Below are 23,517 nucleotides of genomic sequence, written 5' to 3'. Positions count from 1 at the left end.
AAAAAAAAAAACCTTAAGGGTGTACAGATTGCAGAAGCTGACATTGGACTTTCCTGGTCAGGTACATGGATGTTAGATGAGGAAGAAATTGCCAAGGATGGTGGTGTACCTGTAATCCCAGCCAACACTGGGAAGCTGAGGTTTGCAAGTCTGAGGCCAGCCTGAGCTAGCTGCCTAGCAAGACACTGTCTCAAAATGAAACAAATACATAAATAAATAGGAGAGATGGCAGTTAGCAGTTCTGTCTTCAAGTTCTGGGGCATTTGAAATTTTGTTTTTTAAGATTTTATCTATTTATGTACATGTGTTTGCTTACATGTGCGTGCGTGCGTGTGCATGTGTGTGTGTTATGTGTACATGAATGTGGGTACCTGCAGAAGCCAAAAGAGGACGTCAGATCCCCTGGAGTTGAAGGTGTGTGTAATGCCATGGTTGCTGGGAACCAAACTTGGGTTTGGTTCTCTTGACTGTTGAGCTCTCTGCAGCTCCTGTATATTTTATTTTGGGGAAAATGTGGACCATCTTAATATTGAAAGGATGAGCTTTTCTTCTTTTTTTTTTTTTTTTTTTGGTCTTTTTGAGACAGGGTCTCCCTGTGGCTCCAGCTGCCTGGAACTCGCTCTGTAGACCAGTCTGGCCTCAAATTCACAGAAATCCGCCTCCCGAGTGCTGGGATTAAAGGCATGCGGCACCAAGCCCAGTGGCTTTTCTACTTTTTACTTTGTCTCTGCAAGTTTTTTAATATATATATATTATTGATTTTTGTTTTTCTGGTGTTTTGCAGTACTGAATTTTAATCCTCAGAGCTATAGATTTTATATTGATCAAATAGATTTTTTTCTTTTCTCTTTCCTTTTTATTTTTTTTTATCAGTGTTTTGAAAAGTTAAGATAGAAACATGGAGGTGCTAGCCCTGTTTGTTCGTTTGGGTAGCTATTTTACACAAAAGCCATGAAAGTTTGTTGCTACCTTAAGCTGTGCAATGCAGGTGGTAACCACATACTCTGTAGCACTGTTGGCCTGTGCTGCATGCAGTCTTGTGGCAGACGTGGATCATGAACAGAACACCAGTTTGAAGATGTGCCTCTGTCCCGAGACACATGTCCTCGGGGAGGTGCTTTGTTTCCAGGATCACATACAGGTGTTCATTGTCACTGACCAGATGTATGTGTATCGACCTGTAGATTATATAGATTGCTCACGTAAAGGGAAACATTCTGTTCAAGGCATACTGTGTACATTTTCAAAAGACTAATGTATACCTTGCATACAACTATGTATAGAAACTTATGTGTTTCTATAAATTGAGACATTTAAATAATTCTTCAGGACAGCTGGCAGCTGGAGCCGAGCTCTGCAGACTTTACAGGAAAGGCAGCATTCTGCTTGGAAATGACGGACCTCCTTTTGCTGGAACCCCACAGCATATGTACAACACAGTGCACTTGCACTGCCAAGCATTTCTCACTGTCGGCAAAGCAGTGTGGGAAGGTCCATGTTATTAGAGTAAGCTGAATGTGGTCCTGCCCATCTGCCTGACCTCAGTTGTTGCCCAGTCTTTTATAAGATGGAGATTGTTCTGGAAGTATTAACTCAGTAAAGCAGGCAGGAGTCAGGCTGCTGCTTCCCCACTGCTCCTTGCTGGAACGAACCTCTTCTGTGCGGTTCGTTACTTGCATCTCTGGCCTCAAGCTTGCTGTAGTTTGAGTTGTACAATTTTGTTGTTCCACTTTAGACATGCCATTTCCCCCCAGAATTTATTCCTAGAACAAACTTCATTGTGACTCAACTGTGAATTTGTAACTGGAATTTATCAGGAACCCCAGACTAGAGTTCTTTAGAAGGTTCAAAGTAGAAGCCACAGATGAGCGCTGTCATTGGGTGGCAGCATAGTCCTGGTCCCGAATGGGCTTCTGAGAGCTCCTTACTCAAAGGAGTAGAAGTGATCCAGTGCAGTGGGCTTCACGTCATAAGATGAGCCTATTTGTGCATTTAATGAAGCAATCCCCTGAACATGCAGAGATTGAAAGCTTGTTGATTTCTCAAAGCAGGTTAAGGCCCTCTGGAGTTCTATCTAGACTTTAAATGAACAGGATCCTGCTTACAGACTACCGTTTTTTACTTACAGTTGCAGCTAACTTAGAAATACAGAGTATTGGAACATTCTTAGAGTCTGTATTCATAGAGGGCATTTAAAATATTATGTTACATAACCCTATCTGACAAAGCTACCAGTGCCTTTCAGCCTCTTCACATTTCCTTTGTAGAAAAAAAGTGGGATTTATTCAAAGAAAATGGGGCAATATAATTTGACTTAAACATTACAGTTGGGACCTAGATCCAAAATTTAATTTGCTGTTCTTTTTAAGTTGCTTTTATTTTACTTGTATGTGTATATATATATTTGGGGCAAAGTCACACTGTTCAGCCCTGGCTGGCCTGAAACTCACAGAGAGCCCCCTGCCTCTACCACACCCAGCTTTTAAGTTACCTTAAAATTTTAATTTTAGATCTTTATGCTGAGTGAGAAATCATGTGCATGGAAGGTACACAATATTTGGGGATTGGTCATGGTAGCGTGTTCAGAAGTGAATAACTCGTATCTCCTTCTCTTTTTAGGTTAGTGATGCAACTAAGCTGAGGCCAAAGGCTGAGTTCTGCTTTGGTGAGTTCACATAATTAACGCTAGTTGTTTTATTTTTGAAATATGCACATGTGGCAGTCAGAGGAGAATTTATAGCGGTCAGTTCTCTCCATCCTGAGGGTTCTAGGGTTTGACCTCGGGTCATCAGGCTTGGTAGGAAGTGCATTAACCTGCTGAGCCATCTTTCTAGCCCTGTGTTTATTTTAAATTAGGCTGGTATAATTACATCATTAAAAAAAAAAGTCACAAGAAACAAACCTATAGCTTAATGAATTATTTGGTGGTAAATGCTTTTACACCACCATCCAGGTGAGAAAACAAAACTTTGGCCTTTACTGCCAACTCCAACACCTCTTTCCTGTGTCTCTTCCTAGTCATAACTCCCTCCACCATGTGTAACTGCTGTGATCTCCAGGAGTATTTCAGGTAGTTTAGCTCTATGCCTTATATTCTATATTAAACATATAAATAATGAAAAGGATTTAGTCTTTGGCCTTTAGGTAATGAGAAATTGGGAGCTTGGAGGCAGGTGTAATTGAGGTTGTTAGCTGAATTGTTAGTTGAGGAGCAAGTACTTAGCGTCTAGTGGACACCTTGCTTGCCCTAGGGCTGTGTGGAAATATGGAACAGTTGGTATCCTTAAGAATCTCACAGACATACAGTATCTGGACCTCACAATCATTTGATGAAGGGGCAGACAGTGTGTTAGAGAAGGACCGAGGAAGTGTGTCATGTCCTTATCAGACACTCTGGAATCAGGGGTGCCATGGATGAAGAGACTCCTGTGTTGAGGGTCATGTGAATTCCTGACCCCCCTTTGCCACCGGAGAGAAGAAATGAGGAGACCCTGTGTGAGGAGACCCTGTGTAAGCAGAGGTGCAAGGGAGAAGAGAAGCGGGGAGGTAGAGACCGGGTGTGGTTTGTTCTGAAGACGGAAAGCAGACCTGAGGTGAGGGTGGTTGGCTCGATGCATATGGGAGTCTCTGTGCAGACAGATTAGTTAAGTGGCTTTTGCGTTGTTATACTTAGTAGGGTGGAGTGAATGGAAGAAAGAGAAGTTGGAAAACTCTTAGAAGGAAAAGTACAGAGATTTGGAAGCTAGGTATCTGGGAGTTGAAGAAAGGAGAGGTCTCAGGGAAGCCTGTTTCACATAAGAAAGGAAGGACAGGGAAAGCTGAGTAGACAGGGTAAAGTTTGGTAAGAAGACCAGAAGTGTGGGGACCTCCAGGTGGCAGGGCCCTGATGGCGGTGACTGGGGACTACGTGGAATTCTAAGGCCGAGAGTGGAGAAATTTGTTTTTCTGTGTTTGTCTTATTTATGATCTCCAGATCCATCCCTTTTCTTTTTTAAAAAAATATTTTTATCTTACGTATATAAATGTATTGCCTGCATGTGCGTAAGTGCATCTGTGTCATACAGTGCCTGTGGAGGTCAGAAGAGGGCATCAGATCTCCTGGAACTGGAGTTACAGATGGTTGTTAGCCACCATGTGGGTGCTGGGAATCGAACCAGGGTCCTCTGTAAGAGCAGTCAGTGCTTCTAACTGCCAAGCCATCTCTCTAGCCCCCATTCCTTTTCTTGCGAATGACAATTTCATTCTTTATGGCCGAGTAATATTCCACTGTGTGTATATCCCATTTTTTTTTTAAATCTATTATTTGATGGCAGCCACCCAAGCTAATTCCATCTCTTGACTGATTATAAATAGTGCTATGATAGACATGGTATGCAGGTGTCTCTTTTGTATGCTGATTTCATTTGGGTATAACTAGGAGTGACTGGTCTCTCTTATTTGTGGAAACTAGGCATAGAAAATGGCCTGAAAGTAGAAATGGGCCTGTTAAGGAGAAGAGAACCAGGGTGGGATTGCATGGGATGGGGTAGGACAGGGCAGGAAGGGTTCGGGGCGTGAGGGGTAATCTTAATTGTCAACTTGATGGGATTTAGAATCACATTGAAAATGGATCTCTGAGCATGTATGTCTGTGAAGGAGTATCTAGATTAGCTTAACTGAAGTGGGAACACCCCTAAATGTGGGCTGCACAGTTCCATGGACTGGGGTTCTAGACCCCATAAAGAGAAGGAAGTGAGCTGAGCACAAAGATTCATCACTCTCTGCTTCCTGCCTGTGGATGCACGTGACCAGCCACCTCCTGTGCCTGCCACTGTGCCTTCCCCACCACGATGGGCTGCATCCCCTGAACTGTGAGCCAGTCATCCTCTCCCTCAGGTGGCCTTTATCAGGTATTTGCTGTAGCAGTGAGGCAAATGGCTAATCAGTGTGGTAAGGGGATGACGAGCAGGGTAGATGTGCCCAGAGCACAGTACATGAAGTACGGACACATCACAGTGAGATCTCTTAGCTGATCAGTTAATGCAAGTCAGTGATTATATTCCTAAAAAGGCATGGAGAAATTTAGAGCATGTTAAGAGAGTGGGGCGTAGTTTAAGATGAAGTTGATACCCTCTCTGCATGTTCTTGTGATGGAAGGGGCAGATATTTGGAGTGGCCAACTGGTGTGAAAAAGGGACTGTTTTACATTAGAGTAAAAAGATATTTGGGGACAGAATTTATGTCAAAGTTCTTTGCTCTGTCTGTGTGCGAAGGACAGCCTTCTGCAGGCCGATGTTAGGAGTTGTGACTGATGGCATCAGGAGATGTGCAGCCACTCAGAATCCTAGTGCGTTTGCCACTGATGAGAAACTTTTTAAAAAGTCATACATTTGCTGCAAATTATCATTTTAATGACTAAATATTTCCTGGCCTTGTAATGGAAGGGTATTGAGGGCTAGTGAAGTAGCAGAGATCTCTGTCTTAAAATATATGAATCATCATTTTTTTTTGGGTGCTGAGTATCAAACCCAGGACCTTGTTCATACTAGGCAAGTACTCCACTGCTGAGGTACACCCAGCCCCAGTGTACTGTTTTTAACATAGCGTAAGATAATACAGTCTCCACTTGTGGTTGTTGGGCCTCATTAGAATGGGTGCTTGTAGTTGGGAATCAAAGATTAAAGTGAGTCATCTGTTCATCTCTCAGTGGTTTATTAGTCCTCTGCTAATAGGAATAGAGAAGAGGCTCATGAAGTGTGGCCTTCAGAGCTAGACACTGAGTTCTAAGTGGCAGCATGTCTTGAATTCTCTGAAACGGGCAGGGGGCACACAAGAAATTCATATTGTCTTCGATAAATGAAGGGGCATGAGTGGTGGCTCTCATGTGGATATGGAAATAGATGGAGGAAAGGTGGCTAAGGTGGCAGAGGAGAGGAAGAGGCCGAAGAGCTGAGCATTTCAGTGTCCTGCCCCACACCTCCCTAATAGGCTTAGGGAATAGGGCATGATTTGGGGCGTGGGGTGAAATGGTGAGGAGGGACTAAGAACAGTTTCTTTGTTTGGATATCTTTAAAAAAATAACCTCTAGTTCCTACCTCCATCTGGCTCCTGTGGGCAGCCACCCTGCTCCCCTCCCCTGCCCAGCAGGGAATGGGCTTTGTGGTATCTCCAGAAATAGAAACTAACATTAATCCCAGAGAAGGGAAGGAATGAGGCCTGAAACTGCAAAGAGGAGGATTAGATGGGAGTCTGACTGAGAATGCAGCCCTGCCCTGCCCTGCATGCAGCCCTGACTTGCAGCCCTGGGTGGGTAGAGCCTGATACCCTCAAGAACACAGTTGCGGCTAACTAGAAGCACTTGCTTTACAGTGAGCCTTTTTAGGTCTCAACCCCACAACGTAAGGGTGCCCAACCAGCCTCTCCAGTCCCTTCCTTTAAAATAGGAACAGACAGCCCGAGATTGCAAAGAATTATCAAACAGAAAAAGGAATAAGAAACAATGAAAAAAAAAATTAGGTGTTTTTATTTTGTCTTTTTTTTTTTCCCCAGAGCTGACCAAACCCAGGGCCTTGCACTTGCTAGGCAAGCACTCTACCACGGAGCTAAATCCCCAACCCTATAAAATTAGGTGTTTTTTAAGAAATTTAAAAAACTTACGTACATGTGTGTTTTGCCTGCGTGTATGTAAGTGCACCACATGCATACAGTGCTTGCTGAGGTCAGACTAGGACGTTGGATCACTTGGAACTGAAGTTATGAATGGTTGTTGGCCACCATGTGGGTGCTGGGAACCAAATCTGGGGCTTCTGCAAGAGCAGCCAGTGCTTTTAACTGTGGAGCCATCTTTCCAGCCCCAGAAGAAAAAAATTGTATTTAGTTAATTTTTATTTTTATGTATATAAGTGTTTTGCCTACAGACATGTAAGTGCACCATGTGCGTGCAGTGCCCACGGAGGCCAAAAGAGGGCATCAGATTCCCTGGTTACTAACAGGTGTTAGCCGTCATGTGGATGCTGGGCTTGAACCTGGGTCCTCTGCAAGAGTAGCCAGTGCTGTTTACCACTGACGTCTCTCCATCCCCAAGGGTAAAATGTGAAAAAAAGGTAATAAAAAAGCGATAGAGTGTGGTCTGCACCTGTCATCCCAGCATTGTCTGGGCTACACAGTGAGATGCTTTCTCAGCAAAAAGAGAGGGAGAGAACCCTGGGAAGGCAAGAACAGGCCCTTTGCATGGCTGCTCACCGTCAGCTCTGGGGCCACGCTGGAGCCATAGCCATTTATCCTAGGTTGTGAGACGTTTTTTGCTCACAGTTATGCTAATGTTTGTGCTGTAGTTTTTATCCAGTTTATTTAACTCTGATTTTAAAGATTTGAATATTAAAGTGCTCAGGTGAAAATGCAAGACACACTCAGGCTTCTGGGGACTCTGGCTCATGTGAAACTCTTGCTTAGATGCTTGGCACCGTAGAGGCACCCTCATTCCGCGTTTCCAATATTTAGAACTTTTTCCTCCTCTTCCTATCTACACCCTCTGTTCCTGTGTTGCAAACACACCCCTATTGAGCATACTTGCATGCTATGGAAATCTGAGGGTGGTGATGGAGAAGAATATTCTGTCAGTTTCTTTCCATCTGCATCTCCATTCCTTCAGGAACAGGGTGACATTGCTGTTTCCTAGGTGAAGAAAGCAGGACTCAGATCAGTCAGTGCTTGGGAGAGTGTAAGCTTGTCAGACCTGACCACTTTCGGTGTTCCTAGTTTGTAGCAGATGTTTATGCTCCTCTTGACATGAAATCAAAGCATATGAGTATTTATTCAAACAACAGACTGTGCCAAGAGTTGCTGGGTTTTTTGTTTTGTTTTGGTTTGTTTTTTTGAGTTGGAACCCAGAGCCTTGAGCATCCTAGGCAAAGTGTTGAGCTACATCTCCAGCCACCAGGAGTCTTTTTAGTTACGTTGATCAGTCTTTCTTTCCTTAATATTCCCTATATAGTTTACTATAAATATTATTCATTCAGAAATGTATGTTGTGCATTTGTTTTATGCCACTGAGCCATCTCTCCAGCTCCAAGGAATAAATTCTTTTTCTTGAGGGCTTTCATTTCCCTCTTCTCTTAGTCATATCCAGCCAGGTGCTGGTACGTTAATTATTCACATCTTGGAGAGCCTTTGGCAGTTATGTTTGTATTTGAACACTGTAGCTATTGGTACCTTAATTCTCAGAATAGTATTTGATTTTTAGATAACTACATAATGTGTAGTGAATAGGTGTAATTGAAGAGCCAACTCTGGTAGCTTGTAGAATACCATATGTGCAGATGTGCTTTGCTTTATAAAGCAGATAGACCTGAGGCTGGAGAGATGGCTTAGCAGTTAAGAGCACTGGCTGTTCTTGCAGAGGACCTGGATTCAATTCCCAGCACCCACATGGCAGCTAGCACCTATCAAAACTCCAGTTCCAGGGAATCTGATGCCCTTTTCTGACTTCCACTGGCATTGCATGACATGGGTGCACTTACATATATGTAAGCAATACACTCATACACATAAATTTTTTTTTTAAAGTAAAAAAGTAGATAGCCCCATCCCTAAGGAGCACATTCAGATTTCATATGAAGCTCCACATATATTCAACATTTAGCTCCACATATATTCAACATTTGCTTCATGTACTAAAATTGGACCAGGAACAGTGCAGGAAGATTAGCATGGCCCTCGAGCAAGGATGACCCTCAAATTCGTGAAGTGTCCCATAAAATAAATAGATAAAATTCTTAAAGAGTTTGAAAATAGAGATTTTTATGCTTTTTTTTTTTTTTTCCAGCTGGCCTGGAACTCACTATGTAGACCAGGCTGACTTAAACTCTGCCTGTGCCTCTCGAGTGCTGGATTAAAGGCATGTACCACCATGCCAGCTAGATATTTATACTCTTAAATTAGGGAAGTTTTCTAAAGATATGAAATCTAGAGGAATTAAAAAGAAAAATTGATAGAATACTTGTATTGTCAAAGACACCATGAACACAGAAGTCAGGATTAGGAAATGGGATTATAATAAAACAACAGAGTAATAGGAAAGCTCCTACAAATTAATAAGCTATAAACAATAGCTCAAGAGAATGAAACAGCCAAAGTTCTAGAAACAAATACAGTTGAGTAATAACCATATAAAACTAATTTTTCGTGGCTGGAGAGATGGCTCAGTGGTTAAGAGCACTAACTGCTCTTGCAGAGGACCCAGGTTCGATTCCCAGCACCCACATGGCACTTATGAACCATCCTTAACTCCAGTTCCACGGGAATCCGAAGCCCTCTTCTGACCTCCGCGGCATTGCATGACACGGGTGCGCTCACATACATACAGGCAATACATTCATACACATAAAATAAAAAGAATATTTTTTAAAAAACTAATTTTTCTCAGTAATCAAAAAAATTCAGATTTAAACAAGGTGTACTTATCCACTGTTACGCTGCTGTGTCAGTCAGGATCCAGTGACTAGAACTCCACATGAGTCTTCCAGTCCCAAGGAAATTGTGACAAGGAGTTAGTTACCTAAATGTTAGAAGGTGGGAAGAACTTGTGAAGTGTTGAAGTGACTCAGAAATCGGAGACTGTGTGAAGCAGCTCCCTCTCCAGGACTAGAACATAAAAGGGAAGAAGCAGTGCATAGCCTTGGGGTGCGGAGGAGCAGCTGGGTGTGGAGGAGGAGCAGCTGCCCGTGATGGGTGTCCTCTGGACCCTGCAAGGCTGGCTGGCAGAGGAGGTGTAAGAAGGCTCTGGACGTGAGTTGTGTCTGCTAGAAGGAGGTCAGAACTGAGGCAGATGGCCTCGTTTCATCTTCCCCATCCCACCTTCCAGGCTCCCACCAGTACTTTCCTCTGGCAGAACATGACTCCAGCTAGCAAGGAAACCTATGAAATAAAGCTTCAGACTCTCAGCCCCAGAGTCGGAGAGCTTTGGGGCTGAAAACAAGTGTGTGATTAGCATGGGTGCTGATGGTGATATGTACAGGAGTCTGCAGAGGCCTTTGTGTACACAGGTGGGAAGAAGATCGATGGATTCAGTCTTTGACAAGACAGTTTGCTAATAGAAATGTTTTAAATGTGAATTCTCTGTGACTCAGTAAATCTATGTCAAGAAAATTATCCCACAGAAATTCTAGCCAGAGAAAGATGTGCAGATGTTTCATTGTGCTACTTTATATGATTTCCAGGATTGTAAGTGACGTGTGTACCGTTGGGGAATTGACCCACCATGTATTAGTATATCTTATCCAATGAAAAAGGTGGCCCTAAAAGAGTTTGACCTACATAATTGAATGGTAGAAGCAGTACTGTGTATGACCAAATGTGTTTTGTGAAATCCAAGAGTTAAAGTGTTGAATCGAGCAAGGTTTTTTCAGCTGCCACAAACATAAATTTAGAGGTGAGAAGTCCAATATTTCATACATTTGTTTTCCCCACAGTCATGAATGCAGGAATGAGGAAATACTTCCTACAAGCCAATGACCAGCAAGACTTGGTGGAGTGGGTAAATGTCTTGAACAAAGCTATAAAAATTACAGTGAGTATTTGTATTTTTAATTTCCCCATGTATAGAAGTAATCTTTACATTTTGAAAGTGTTTCCACTGAATGTCCTCAGCTTACCGGCAGGTTGCGTTCTCAAGTTTTGTTTAACAGACAGATGTTCTGAATGTGAAAATATTTTCTTATACATGGGGACTGTCAGTCCTTTCATCAGCCTGCTAATGCCTTCCACTCACTGTGTCCCTAGTAAGGATGCACATCACTGTAGACTGAACACTGCTTACAGGAGTGTTCTAGGGAAGATGCATGTAGCGTGTTGATTTTGGTCATTGTTTTTCTCTTCCAAAGTAGGATAAGAGGCTTTGGGTCACCTACTCTGATGATTCCGTACACATGCCCCTCTTCTAAGCCATTACAGGCAGGAGTTGAAGATGGGAGTGGACAGGGGAGGTGAAGGGCTAGGGATTGAAGAGCCATGGCAAGCAGAGGGATGTGCCCATGTAATGTGGGAGTGTCTGAGGCTCTAAATGTTTCCCCTCCCTGCCTTTTCCTTGGGTTCCAGAGCTCGCTTGTCTTCTGATGTTGTGGCTTGTTGCTACAAACCCTTTTCTTGTTTGCTATAATGAGTGTTAGTGTTTACTGATTATTTACACTGTTCCAGGCAGGCTGTAGACTAAAGGTTTTACCTAAGCTCTTTGGAAAAGTGAGGGTTAGAAAGGTTGAGTGAAATACAGCTTTCAGTGCTGGTCAGCTGGGGCTGGTGCCTACTGGGCCTGGAACCTGAACCAGATCTTCAGTGCAGGAATCAAAGAGCTCCTTCCTAAAGCCAGCTAAGCTTTTGTGAGCTGCTGTTGCTGCTGAGATGTGGATGAGTCTATTCCCTCAACCTTGCCACACCTTTTCCTCCTTACACACTTAAAGAGAAACACAACAGAGGCTGCCTGGAAAGGGGCTGGGAAGGAGCACCTCCTGTGTGGGGTTGAATCAATCAAAGTATGCTTTCAGTAAAGGCCAGTTGTTGGTGGGCCTTAACTACTTTATGCCAAAGAACATGTGCCCTGAGTATCAGCATTACAGCCACTCATTAGTTTCCATCCCAGAAGGAATGAGTCCATGTCTCTTTCGCAACACAACAAAGAGTTAACAGCCAAGGCTGTTCTTAGGTCTAAATTTTTGTCTTGCACAGAACAGCTTGTTACCACATGACAGAAAACGCCCACACACCGCATCTGATCTGTACATGGAGCAGAAGTTATTTTGGGGTTTGTGCAGTTTCAGAAAGCAATATTTTGAACAGATTTAGAAGTTTATGTTTTAAAAAAGGTTTTAGCTGATCATTTTGAGATCAAATAAATATTCCCTACTTGAAAAATTTCTTTAGAAAGACAATATGTAGTACTTTACTGAATTCATTTTTCACAGTTTACAGTAATAAGCAGAACTGGTTTTTTTTTTTGTTTGTTTGTTTTTTTTGTCTTTTTGAAGCAGGGTTTCCCTGTAGCCCCAGCTGTCCTGGAACTCACTATGTAGACCAGGCTGGCCTTGAACTCACAGAGATCCGCCTGCCTCTGCCTCCCGAGTGCTGGGATTACAGGCGTGCACCACCATGCCCGGCTGAACTGGTTTCTTAATGCTTCAGAATAGAAGTAATGTGGATGGTCTCCAGCTTTCTACAAGTGTCTTGGATTGCTGTGTATAATTTATATTCATGGGATGAAACAGTTTTCCTCACAGGACACTGTCAAGCTTTTACCATGAAGGAGAAACTGATTAGGGACTGGGTAATATTTGAGGGTTAGACTTTCTTGTTTTTGGTCTTTTTGAGGCAGGGTTTTCCTATAGCCCCAACTGACCTGGAACTAGCTTTGTAGACCAGGCTGGCCTCTTTCTCACAGAGATCTGCCCACCACTGTCTGCCAAGATTAAAGGTGTGTACTACCATTCCTGGAAAGCTGTAGACTTTTAGTTAGCTTGTGTGATCTTGTAGCTTTATTTACATGTTAAAAGTTTTACAGTTTTTAAGATAAATCTTGATAAATATTTTCATGTTGTTATAATTTAGAAAATATAAATACATGTAAAACATAGGAATCATCAAAAAAGTGATTATAAGTGCATTTAAATGAGTATGGAATTGATAGTTGACTGAAAGCACCAGGATTTCTCATGCTTTAATAATTTTTAACTTTTTTTTTGGTCTTTTTGAGACAGGGTCTCCTTGTAACCCTAGCTGGCCTAGAACTCATCATGTAGACCAGGCTGGTGTTGAACTTACTGAGATCCTCATAGTGCTGGGATTAAAGGCATGAGCTACCACGCCCAGCTTGACATTTTGTTAATTTTTTAAGATGAAAATATTGCCAGTTTTTCTGTGAGTTCGAGGCCAGCTGGGGCTACAGGGAGACCCTATCTCAAAAAGACAAAAAAGAGAAATTATTACCAGTTGACTTCATTGGAATATTGCATATTTAAGTGTTTAGAGTGTGACACTTCTAATTTCCTATTTATGTGTAGACTCTTTGAAGAATTAATGTTTCCATATGTATTTTCCCTTGCAATGGAATCACTCCAGATGATGCTCTGGTCAACTCTGTGATTTAGTGGTCTGTTGAGTACCATGTGATAGAGAAAAGTAAAAGTTTTAGAAATTTGAAATTAGGGTTTGAGAATGTGTGTTCTTAGCACAGAGGTGCTAGAGGATGGTAGGTGAGAAAGGGGTGCTTGTTTAAGTAGTCCTCTCTACAGTAGCTTGTCACCTTGTAGTGCTGCCCTTTGTTGCCGTAGTTGCCTTTACTGACTCTCCCTGAGTCTGCTGGGTGTCCATTGACATTTCAGATTCTCTCTTAATTTATTTACAGAACAAAAAAGATTTTAGCCGGGCGTGGTGGCGCACACCTTTAATCCCAGCACTCAGGAGGCAGAGGCAGGTGGATCTCTGTGAGTTCAAGGCCAGCCTGGTCTACATAGTAAGTTCCAGGACAGCTGGGGCTACAGGGAGACCCTGTCTCAGAAAGACAAAAAAAAAAAGATTTAAAAACAAATAACAATACTAGAAGAACTAACTTTATTTTTAATTTGTGACAGGGTCTCCCTGTAGCCCCAGCTGGCCTAGAACTCACCATGTAGACCAGGCTGGCCTTAGTCTACAAAGATTCACCTGCCTCTGCCTCCTTAGTGGCAGGATTAAAGGTGTGCCACCATGCCCAGCAGAAGAACTAATCTTAAATGGAATATTCAGTGACTAGAGTTTGGAAAATCAAAAGGGAAGCATTCTTTCAGCTATTTATGGTGATGGCATCATTAGTATTGTGGTTCCTGGTCCCCTACTGGTTATTGAAGTGTGTTTAAGAAGTCCATGGTTTTTCCTAAGCAGAAGTTCATTATTTTTATTTTGTTTGTTTGTTTGTTTGTTTGTTTGTTTGAGATGGGGTCTCCTTATAGCCTCAGCTGGCCTGGAATGAACTCTGCTAAGTAGACCAGGATGACCTTGATTTCATAGAGATAGGGCTGCCTGTTTGCTGAGTGCTGGGATTAAAAGCCTGTGACACCATGCCTGGCCAAGTCCACTATTTTTTTAAAAAAATACTTTAGTTTTATTTTATGTGTATGAGTATATTGTTTGCATGTATATAAGTGCACCCATGTTAGCTGCCATGTGGATGCTGGGAAGTAAACCCAGGCCCTCTGAAAGAGCAGCCATTGCTCCTAACTGCTGAGCCAGCTGTCCAGCCCCTTTCATTTGTTTTTAATGGTAGCTGGTACAAATAGAACAGTAACTGAGTATCGGACTTTGCTCTAACAAGTGGGCTGCTGGCCCTCAGTGTTAGGCAGGTCATTTGCTCTGCACAGACTGGCCATGACCAGGTAGAGTGCTAAAGAGCTTGCAGCTCAGGAATTTGTCTGGTCACTCTAGGTTCTGTCCTCCAGCTCATTCTTAGTAAGCTGAATTTCACCCTTCCCTATACCTTTTTTATTTTTCTTTTCAGTCTTTTTGTGATAGGGTCTCTCTGTATCTCTAGCTGACCTGGAACTTGCTGTGTAGACCAGGCTAGCCTTAAACTCACAGAAATCTGCCTGCCTCTGCCTCCCGAGTACTGGGGCTAAAGGTGTGCGCCACCATACCTTGCCCCTGTAACTTTTGAGATGCCTGTAGCATTTTTCTTTATTTTAGTCATAATACTGAAATCTGTTTTATTCATCTCATATAATCACTTTTCTTTTCCTTCTACTGGAGCAAGTGTTAGGGTCATATTGAAATGCCTGCTGAGAAGGCTTTCAAGTCCCTCACAGGAAACAAAGTCACATTAAGAAAAAGTTGGGGGATGGGTGGAGAGATGGCTCAGTGCTGTGCTGAGCATCTTGCAGGGGATCTGAGTTCGAGTCCCAGCACCTACACCAGGAGGCTCACAAGTGCCTATAACTCCAATTCCAGGGGATCCAACACTCTGGTTTCCATGGGCACCTTCACTCATCTGCACAGACACACATACATGTACATAATTAAAAATAGGGGGCTGGCCAGGCATGGTAGTGCACGCCGGTAGTCCCAGCACTTGGGAGGCAGAGGCAGGTGTATCTCTGTGAGTTCAAGGCCAGCCTGGTCTACATAATGAGTTCCAGGACAGCTGAGGCTACAGGGAGACCCTGTCTCAAAAAGACAAAAAAATAAAAATAAAAATAAACAAAACTAGGGGGCTGGAGAGATAGCTCAGCAGATAAGAGCACTGACTGTTCTTGCAGAAGACTCAGGTTCAAATCCCAGCACCCACATGGCAGCTAACAGCTGTCCATAACTCCAGTTCCAGGGGATCCAACAACTTCTTCTGTCCTCTGTAGGCATTGCACGACACGGGTGCACTTACCTACATGCAGGCGATGCATGCATACACATAAAATAAAAGTAATAAACATTTTTAAAAAAACATGAGGGTCTGGAGAGATGGCTCAGCAGTTTAGAGCACTGACTGCTCTTGCAGAGGACCTGGGTTCGATTCTCAGCACCCACATGGTGGCTACGAACTGTCCTTAACTCCCGTTCCAGGGGAAACTGGCCTTGAACTCACAGAGATCCGCCTGTCTCTGCCTCCCAAGTGCTGGGATTATCATACACATAAAATAAAAATAATAAATAAAATATTTTTTAAAAAGTAGAAATAAAATTTTTAAAAAAGGAAAAACGGGAGGAAGCAGTAGGGACTAAAACCCCAGTTCTTGGCATTGCTCTCCGGCCTGTGAGACGACTGCTGATTCTCATTAACAGTTGGTGATTTAGGGGGGATGAAAATGTTTATCTTAATGGCTGAATTTAGACCTGTTTTTTATTTGGACCTGTAATTTTTTTAGGGAATTACCATTATTTCTAGACATTTTTCTTGTTCTTGGGGAACAAGGTGATTGCGGTTTAGGTAATTATTAGTTGTAAAGTTGAATTGAAGTTTATTATTGGACTTTAGTATTGAAATTAGGCCCTATTTCGCTTTTTATCTTGTTATAAGAAGAGATTGAATAGTAAAGAACAGATTGGAAGTAGTGGGCTAGTTGTACAGGGAGAATAGGGAACAGCAGCCCACAGTTCTGTGTATGACAAAGTACAAACATTAAAGGCTTTTCTTCAGAAATTCTTATGTATAGCAGAACTCTCAATTTCTTGAGAATATAACTTTTCTTCTCAGGTCACCTCAGAGTAGTGCTTCTTATGTAATCAGTCGGATACATTATTTTCTCTGTGGTTTCAAATTCTGTTAGAGCTGTTTTCTACCCTCAATGAATGCACAGGGCCACATAGTCACTGTCAAATAATTGAATTACTAGAAAATGTACTAGGTTTCATCTGCAAATTGTCCTTTATTTTTTTATTTTTTTATTTTTGGTCTTTTTGAGACAAGGTCTTCCTGTCACCCCAGCTGGTCTAGAACTCACTATGTAGACCAGGCTGGCCTCAGTCTTAAAGATCTGCCTGTATTAAAGGCATGTGCTACCATGCCCAGCTTAGGGATGATACCTTAATTTTATTTAACAAGTGAAACTTTGTCCACTATTACATTGCCTTTGAAAAACACGTCAACATATATAGCTCTTACAGCTGCACAGGCATTGGGGATTCACTTCTCTCTCTGTCCTGTTTTTCCTTTGCAGCTGGCATTGTAGTGAGAGATGAGAGACTAGAGGTGCTGCCAGGGCCTGAGGGAAAGCACGGGGAGCTTAAGACATTACTAAATATTTATGTTCCTAAGTCTGTGCCAATTGGGGTCTACTCCAGCCCAGCCTCCTCATGTACACACAGCCCATGCTTATTCAATATTTTGAAGGGGGAAAAAAAAAAACAAAAAAAAAACTTCTTTGTAAATCCTTGTCTATATTGTATATCTGCTTTTCTACACATTGGGGGCGGGGCAGCATCATGTAAAATGAGGGCAGTTTTGGAGCGTGGTTTGTGAGACAACCTCACTCAGACATCAGTGTTCCTCCTGAAAGTAGTTTGATGGAGCTCTACTATAGACTTATTAAATCTGAGATTCTGGGAGTGGAGCCTGGAAATCTTTAGTTTTTAATGATGCTCCTGGGTGATGTTTTATTTACACTACTGCTTAGAACACACCCTGCTTTGGAGTCATGCTAATACATGGTAGGGTCTTTGAAATACGTGTCAGTGATATCCACTGTAGTTCATAGGGGTTAGCTACTTGATGGGCAAATGATATAATTTTAAGTTAAATGTTTTTATACCACTACTTTTATGATTGTCATTAGCATTGTCCATGTCTCTGAAAACTGCAGGGTCCTTTAAATCATTGGAGGCCTAAATCATGTTCGGTGTCATAATTGATGCGGTTGGGTTTTATTTTATTTTATTACACAGACTGGCTAGCATATAGTACAGCAAGGATCTGAGCCTGTGTTCCTTATTGCTTCTGAGCCCGTTTCCTCCTCAAACTGAGCTACTGCTGCTGTGCACATAGCAATGGCAGGAGTGTATGCAGCAGTGCCTGGCCAGCACTGGCACTAGGTGATAGTGGTTTATAAAGTATATGAGCAGTTTATAGCAGCATAAACTTGGGCATTAGAACAGAAGAACGATGTGAGCTCTAATGCAGCACTGAACAGTCTGTGCATTCTTAGGTGATCTGTAACATTAGGTGGAAATTGTGATATTGAGCAGGGTTACATATACAACACTGGTTTTAAGATGATCCTTTTCACTTTCTGTTTCAGGTACCAAAGCAGTCAGACTCACACCCGGCATCAGACAACCTAAATCGTCAAGGCGACTGTGGGAAGAAGCAGGTCTCCTACAGAACTGACATTGTGGGCGGCGTGCCCATCATCACGCCAACCCAGGTAACAGTCATCTGTTGAGAGGGCTCAGCACTGTGTAAGATCTTTGTGTTTTCAAAACTGTAACAGTTAATCTTGACAGAATTAATTCAATACTCAATTTCTACAAAGACTTTTATTTTGTTTTCCTATTCCAAAAGTACATTCTTGTTGTAAAAAATTTGGAAATTACAGATAAACGGCACTTGGTGTTTCTCTGAGTCACGTTTGTTCTCTCCTCAGCAGTGGAGAGGGGAGCTGCATGTCAGACTTCATAGTGGTATCTCACATCATGAACATAGGCCTCGTCATCAAAACTTCCTCTCTGTCACTTGTAATTGCTGCACAGTTCTGCCATGGGTTTGCAATAATGTGTAGACCCTCCTGTTGGACAAATCAAAGTTTATTCTTGTTTTTCCTTTTCTTGCCTCTTTTATAAACAATGCTGTGATGAATATCTTGTAGCTTAAACTTCAGAGATACAGTCATGTTTTTTCTTTGGGGCCTCCACAGGCCAGGCAAGCACTCTGCCACAGAGCTACTATATTCTAAAATTTTGTGACCTGTTTTAAGTTGCCCAGGTTATCTTGAACTCACTTTGTAGCCCAGACAAGCCCCCAGCTTTAAATCTCCCTGCCTTAGCCTCTTGAATACCTATAGTTACAAATCTACATCAAGATAAATTCCTAGAAATAAAATTGCTGAGTTAGAGTTTGCAAATTTTGGGGGGGGGGGGGGGGCGAGTTGAGACCGGGCCTCCCCGTAGCCCCAACTGGCCTGGAACTCAGTATGTAGACCAGGCTAGCCTCGAACTCACAGAGATCCACCTACCTCTGCCTCCCGAGTGTTGGGATTAAAGACGTGCACCATCATACCCAGCTAGAGAGTAAAACTTTTATTTGGATTAAAATTTCTTAAATTGTTATTGAGGGAATGAGTTTTTAATGAAATTAAATTACTAGTAGTTGAGAAGTCAAGAATTTAAAAGTAGTTGTTATTATCATTGTTGGGTATTTTCATCACCTTTCTGTCTTTTGATCTTAAAAGGCTTTGACACTATAGACCTTTCAAATTGTTAACATACAACATACTTTTCAAGTCTTTTGCCCCTGGAATAGTTATTAGTGGAAAGAAATTTTCAACATTAATTAATTAGCTATTGAGTATCTTCTTTAAGCTGTCAAAGGGGCTCATAACAAAACTACCTCTTTAGGGGGAGCTTGTACCTTATTTTTCCTTTGAGCCAAAATTGAATAAAAGTGAAATAGGGGAGAAGGAGTGAGCAGGAGGGGTATGGTTTACTTTTTCCAAAAGTAATGATTTTTAACTTGTTAACCTTGTAGTTAGTGTATAGCTGGCTAAGCTATCTCCTTACTGTGGCTTGCCCTGGCTGTCCGTGGCTATCTGTGGCTGTCCATGGCTGTCTGCGGCTAGGTATGTTAAGATACTCTTGCAGTTTATTTGTGCCTGTGGCCATTTTAATTTGGATTCTACAGATGTCTCATTTTTTTAAAAAGCTCTAAAGAGTTAGGCGTGGTGGCGCACGCACTCTGGAGGCAGAGGCAGCCGGATCTAAAGAATTTTATTGTTTTATTGTAATACCGAATTTAAAATTAAAGAGTAGTATTTATAGCCTCAAGAAGGTGTTTAAATAAGTTTGATTTGAATGATTTCCTCAGCAACTCTTGGGTAACAGTGAATTAAGTACTGCATTACAAAGTTCAATATATAGTTAGTGTTGTTGACTTGTCTTAATGTAAAACAGGTTGAAAATTCCTTGAGATATGCCTGATAGTTAAGATCTGGTTTTTCGGGGCTGCAGAGATGGCTCAGCGGTTAAGAGCACTGACTGCTCTTGCAGAGGACCCGGGTTTGATTCCCAGCACCCACATGGCAGCTACGAACTGTCCTTAACTCCAGTTCCAGGGGAATCCAAAGCTTTCTTCTGACTTCTGTGGCATTGCACGACATGGGTGCACTCACATACATACAAGGCAATACACTTGTACACATAAAATAAATAAATTTTTTAAAAAATCCGGTTTTTCTTTTGAGTTTTAGGAGTTCTTAAAAATTTACTATTGGCTTGTTTGTGGGATTGTAGAGGATGGTTGGTATAAATACCGGGAAGCCAGTATGTTGCAGGACATGAAATCTTGGTTGTTTGCTTATTTGTTTTTGTAAGCATTGAGCTTTTAAAAAACATTAAAAACTACAACACTTAGGAAAGAGCATAGGAGAAAATCTTCAGGATCAAGGTTTAACCAAAGCACTTTTAGACTTGATACCAAACACGTTATTCATAAAAGGAAAAGATTGATAATATTGATTCCAAAAGCCCTTGTTCAGAAGATGGAATAGAAGAGCTAGACCAGGAAAATATCTGCAGGGTACCTGTATCCAACAAAGGACTTTAATCCACAGAAAGAACTCTCAAAGCCCAACACTTAATAAACCAAAAGAAAACCAGGCAAGTCCATGCCAGTCATTTCAGTGAAAGAAGAGATGTGTGCTGATAGGCACCTGGAAAGATGGACTCTATCAGTAGTCAGTAGGGAAATGCAAATTAAGGCCGCAGTGAGGTACTGCCTGTCAGAGTGACTGATGTGGAAATTGGCAATGTAGATGCCAACGGGAGCCAGGCCAGGCCAGGCCTCACCCTTTGCTGGTGGCCTGTAAGCGTTTAACCACTCCAGAAAACTCTACAGCCCAATATTTCCAACCCAGTACTTACTCTCCTAGGCATTTATCCTAAGGAAGTAGATAATTATGACTTAAGAATCTGTATATGAATGTTTATAGTAGTTTATTCCTAACAGTCAGAAGCTGGAAATAACTCACATGCCCTTCAGTGGGTAGATGGGTAGCAGTATGGTGTGGCCGTGCACCACTCCATGGGATGCAGCAGTGCAAAGGAGCAGATCATTGGCATAAAGAACCACTGCATGACTCTCCAGAGGAGCATGCTGAGTGAAGATTTAAAAACCCCCAAAGATGACTTCCCTGTCTGTGTCCAGTTATAGTCCCCACGTGGCAGAACTCAGAGGCAGAGAACAGTTAACGGTTGTAAAGAGGCGGCTGGCAGCACAGTGAAACCAACGCCGAGTTCTTTGTGTTGGTTATGGCGGTGGTCGGACGGTCTGCTCCTGTGATAACCCTGCACAGAACTGTATGCTTTAGACCAGTGAGTGCACATAGAGCTGTAGAAATCTGAGTCGAGTTTATAGGAGGCGATGATGTGGTTTTGATATATATTTACTCTATAAATACACAGTTTCCCTTTTCGTAGAATGTGGTTGAAGGGTATACAGGCTCTCCAGGACTTAAAAAAATTTTTTGGAACTTCTGTAAATCTGTTTAAATTACTTGATGATTTAAAAGTTTGTTCCCCATCCCCACCCCAAGAAAAAGCATTAGAGGCAGGACTTTTGCAGAACCACACTGGTGGGTATTTGTGCTTTAATCAGTGATAGGAAATGGGGTGAAGTATCTCAGAATAATTCGAATTATTATTTAGAAAACTCCTCACTTCAAAATCTGAGTTCCAGACTGCATTAAGACTGATTTTAAGATTTTCTGCTAAGATAACAAGGTGAATGAAAGTGTACTTTAACACAGGGAAATAATTAATTTTACTTCATTTTTAGAAAGAAGAAGTAAACGAATGTGGTGAAAGTGTTGACAGGAATCATTTGAAGCGGTCACAAAGCCATCTTCCTTACTTTACTCCTAAGCCTGCCCCAGACAGTGCAGTCATCAAAGCTGGGTATTGTGTAAAACAGGGAGCAGTGGTGAGTAGCGTCTCTCCTGTGTGAAGCTTGCAAATTCAGACCATGTGCTTTACTTTATGCAAGATCCAAAGTGGGGAGCAGTGACTGCTGGGAAGAGGATGGGGAGGTAGAGTGGGCTGTTCCGCACTCATCACACAGTGCCATCATTTCCTTGGTTTTCAGGCAGCGGGATAAGTTAATACTTTTTTTTTTCGGTCTTTTTGAGACGGTCTCCCTGTAGCTCCAGCTGCCTGGAACTCACTCTGTAGACCAGGCTGGCCTCGAACTCACAGAGGATCTACCTGCCTCTGCCTTCCGAGTGCTGGGATTAAAGGCGTGTGCCACCACACCTGGTGCTATTACTTTTACCAAAGTTGAAATGAGCTTTCATCACAGTTTAGGATTATTCCAGAAAGAGAGGGCTTAGCAGTTAAGAGCACTGGCTGCTCTTGCAGAGAGGTTTTGGGTTTGGTTCCCAGCACCCACATGGCAGCTAGCAGCCATTTTTAACTCCAGTTCCAGGCCGATCCAATGCTTCATAACCTGGGGTGGGGTGAGATTCTGCCTCTGCCTGTAGACAGTCTGTCTTGAGAACAACCCCTCCAAAAAAATGATTGCATGTCGGGGTAGGGCAAGCATGTCAGAGTCTTGAGGGCAGAGGATGACTTTGTGTATCCATTTCTTCCCTTCACATGGGTTCCTGGGTTCAATTTCAGGCTTGTGCAGCCATCTGTGCAGCCCCTACAAAGTTTCCTTGTTGATTTCTTTCCCACACCCTCAGGAATAGTCTGGGGTAGAGCCTTAGTGGAGGTTGTGAGGCCCAGGGCTCAGGAGGAAAGGCCTCTTATTTTGAGCTGACCTCCATAGACAGCTCTGACTTTGGATTACTTAACCTTCTAGGGCTCCAGGTTCATTGTATGGGAAATCCATTTTATAAAACCTGTGGTCTGTGGCTTTTTGAAAGAGGTAAATGAGAGGTGTAGCGTGAGCATAGATCTGGTCCTGTGACATGTGAGTTCAGGTACTCACCCCCAATCCCCATCAGCTCCATGGCAGGAGATTTCTCTAAGAATAGGCACACTTATCAGTATTTTTTTTTTTTTTAAACTTTTTGAGACAAGGTCTCCCTGTAGCCCCAGGTGTCCTGGCACTTACTAGGCTGGCCTTGAACTCAAAGATACCCACCTGTCTCTGCCTCTCAAGTGCTGAGATTAAAGGCATGGGCCACCACACCCTGCACAGTATTTCTTTTTTTTTTTTTTTTTGGTTTTTTTGAGGTCTCCCTCTAGCTCCAGCTGTCCTGGAACTCACTATGTAGACCAGGCTGGTCTTGAACTCACAAAGATCTGCCTGCCTCTGCCTCCCGAGTGCTGGGATTAAAGGTGTACGCCACCACGCTCGGCTCACAGTATTTCTAAGGTTTCAAATACTCTTTTGCCAGGCACTGTGGTACAAGATTGTGATCCTAGGACCTTGGAGTCTAAGGAGGCAGAATGAAAGCTCCAGGTTAAACTGGGCTATATAACAAAACTGAGATTTTGTTTGTTTGTTTGTTTGTTTGTTTAATTGGGATAGCTTTTCTAAAATTTATTCTGTATGAACTAAATCTTTAGAATCTCATTAGAAAATAAAGTTTAACATTTGGGCAAAAGAAAAAAAAAATGTGAATAAAGAAACACTTGAGACTCTCCTGGTAATTTTGTTTGACTGCTTGTTACTCTGTGGCAACTCTGCCAGGGAATGTTCTTCCTGCCTCCTGGCCCGTTAGTCTCAGGGAAAGGATAGTGTGGGGTCAGAGGTTTCTCAAGAGAGGTTGTCTACTGATGGAGGCAGAATTAGCCCCCAGGCTGTGAGGTACAGTGGTAGGCTGATTAGGCCTGGAGACCAGCTTTGTTCCTAAATTTAAAGTACTGATCACTTAG

At 42.4% G+C, this 23,517-nt stretch overlaps 1 protein-coding gene across 4 annotated transcripts in view; it reads left to right on the top strand.

Moving 5' to 3' along the window:
• The window catches only part of Plekha1 (pleckstrin homology domain containing A1), a 56,485-nt gene that overhangs the window by 21,705 nt on the left and 11,263 nt on the right, over positions 1-23,517 (top strand). For all 4 annotated transcript variants that reach the window (XM_008827263.2, XM_008827266.3, XM_029560722.1 and 1 more), the window contains exons 4-7: positions 2,620-2,665; positions 10,449-10,546; positions 17,724-17,849; positions 21,473-21,616. In XM_008827263.2, coding sequence (XP_008825485.1) covers positions 2,620-2,665; positions 10,449-10,546; positions 17,724-17,849; positions 21,473-21,616 — 414 coding nt within the window. The remainder of the gene's footprint in view (positions 1-2,619; positions 2,666-10,448; positions 10,547-17,723; positions 17,850-21,472; positions 21,617-23,517) is intronic.

Source organism: Nannospalax galili, unplaced genomic scaffold (assembly GCF_000622305.1).
Source record: "Nannospalax galili isolate Female #2095 unplaced genomic scaffold, S.galili_v1.0 scaffold31, whole genome shotgun sequence".
Lineage (NCBI taxonomy): Eukaryota > Metazoa > Chordata > Mammalia > Rodentia > Spalacidae > Nannospalax > Nannospalax galili.
This window is presented reverse-complemented; position numbering and strand designations above follow the sequence as displayed.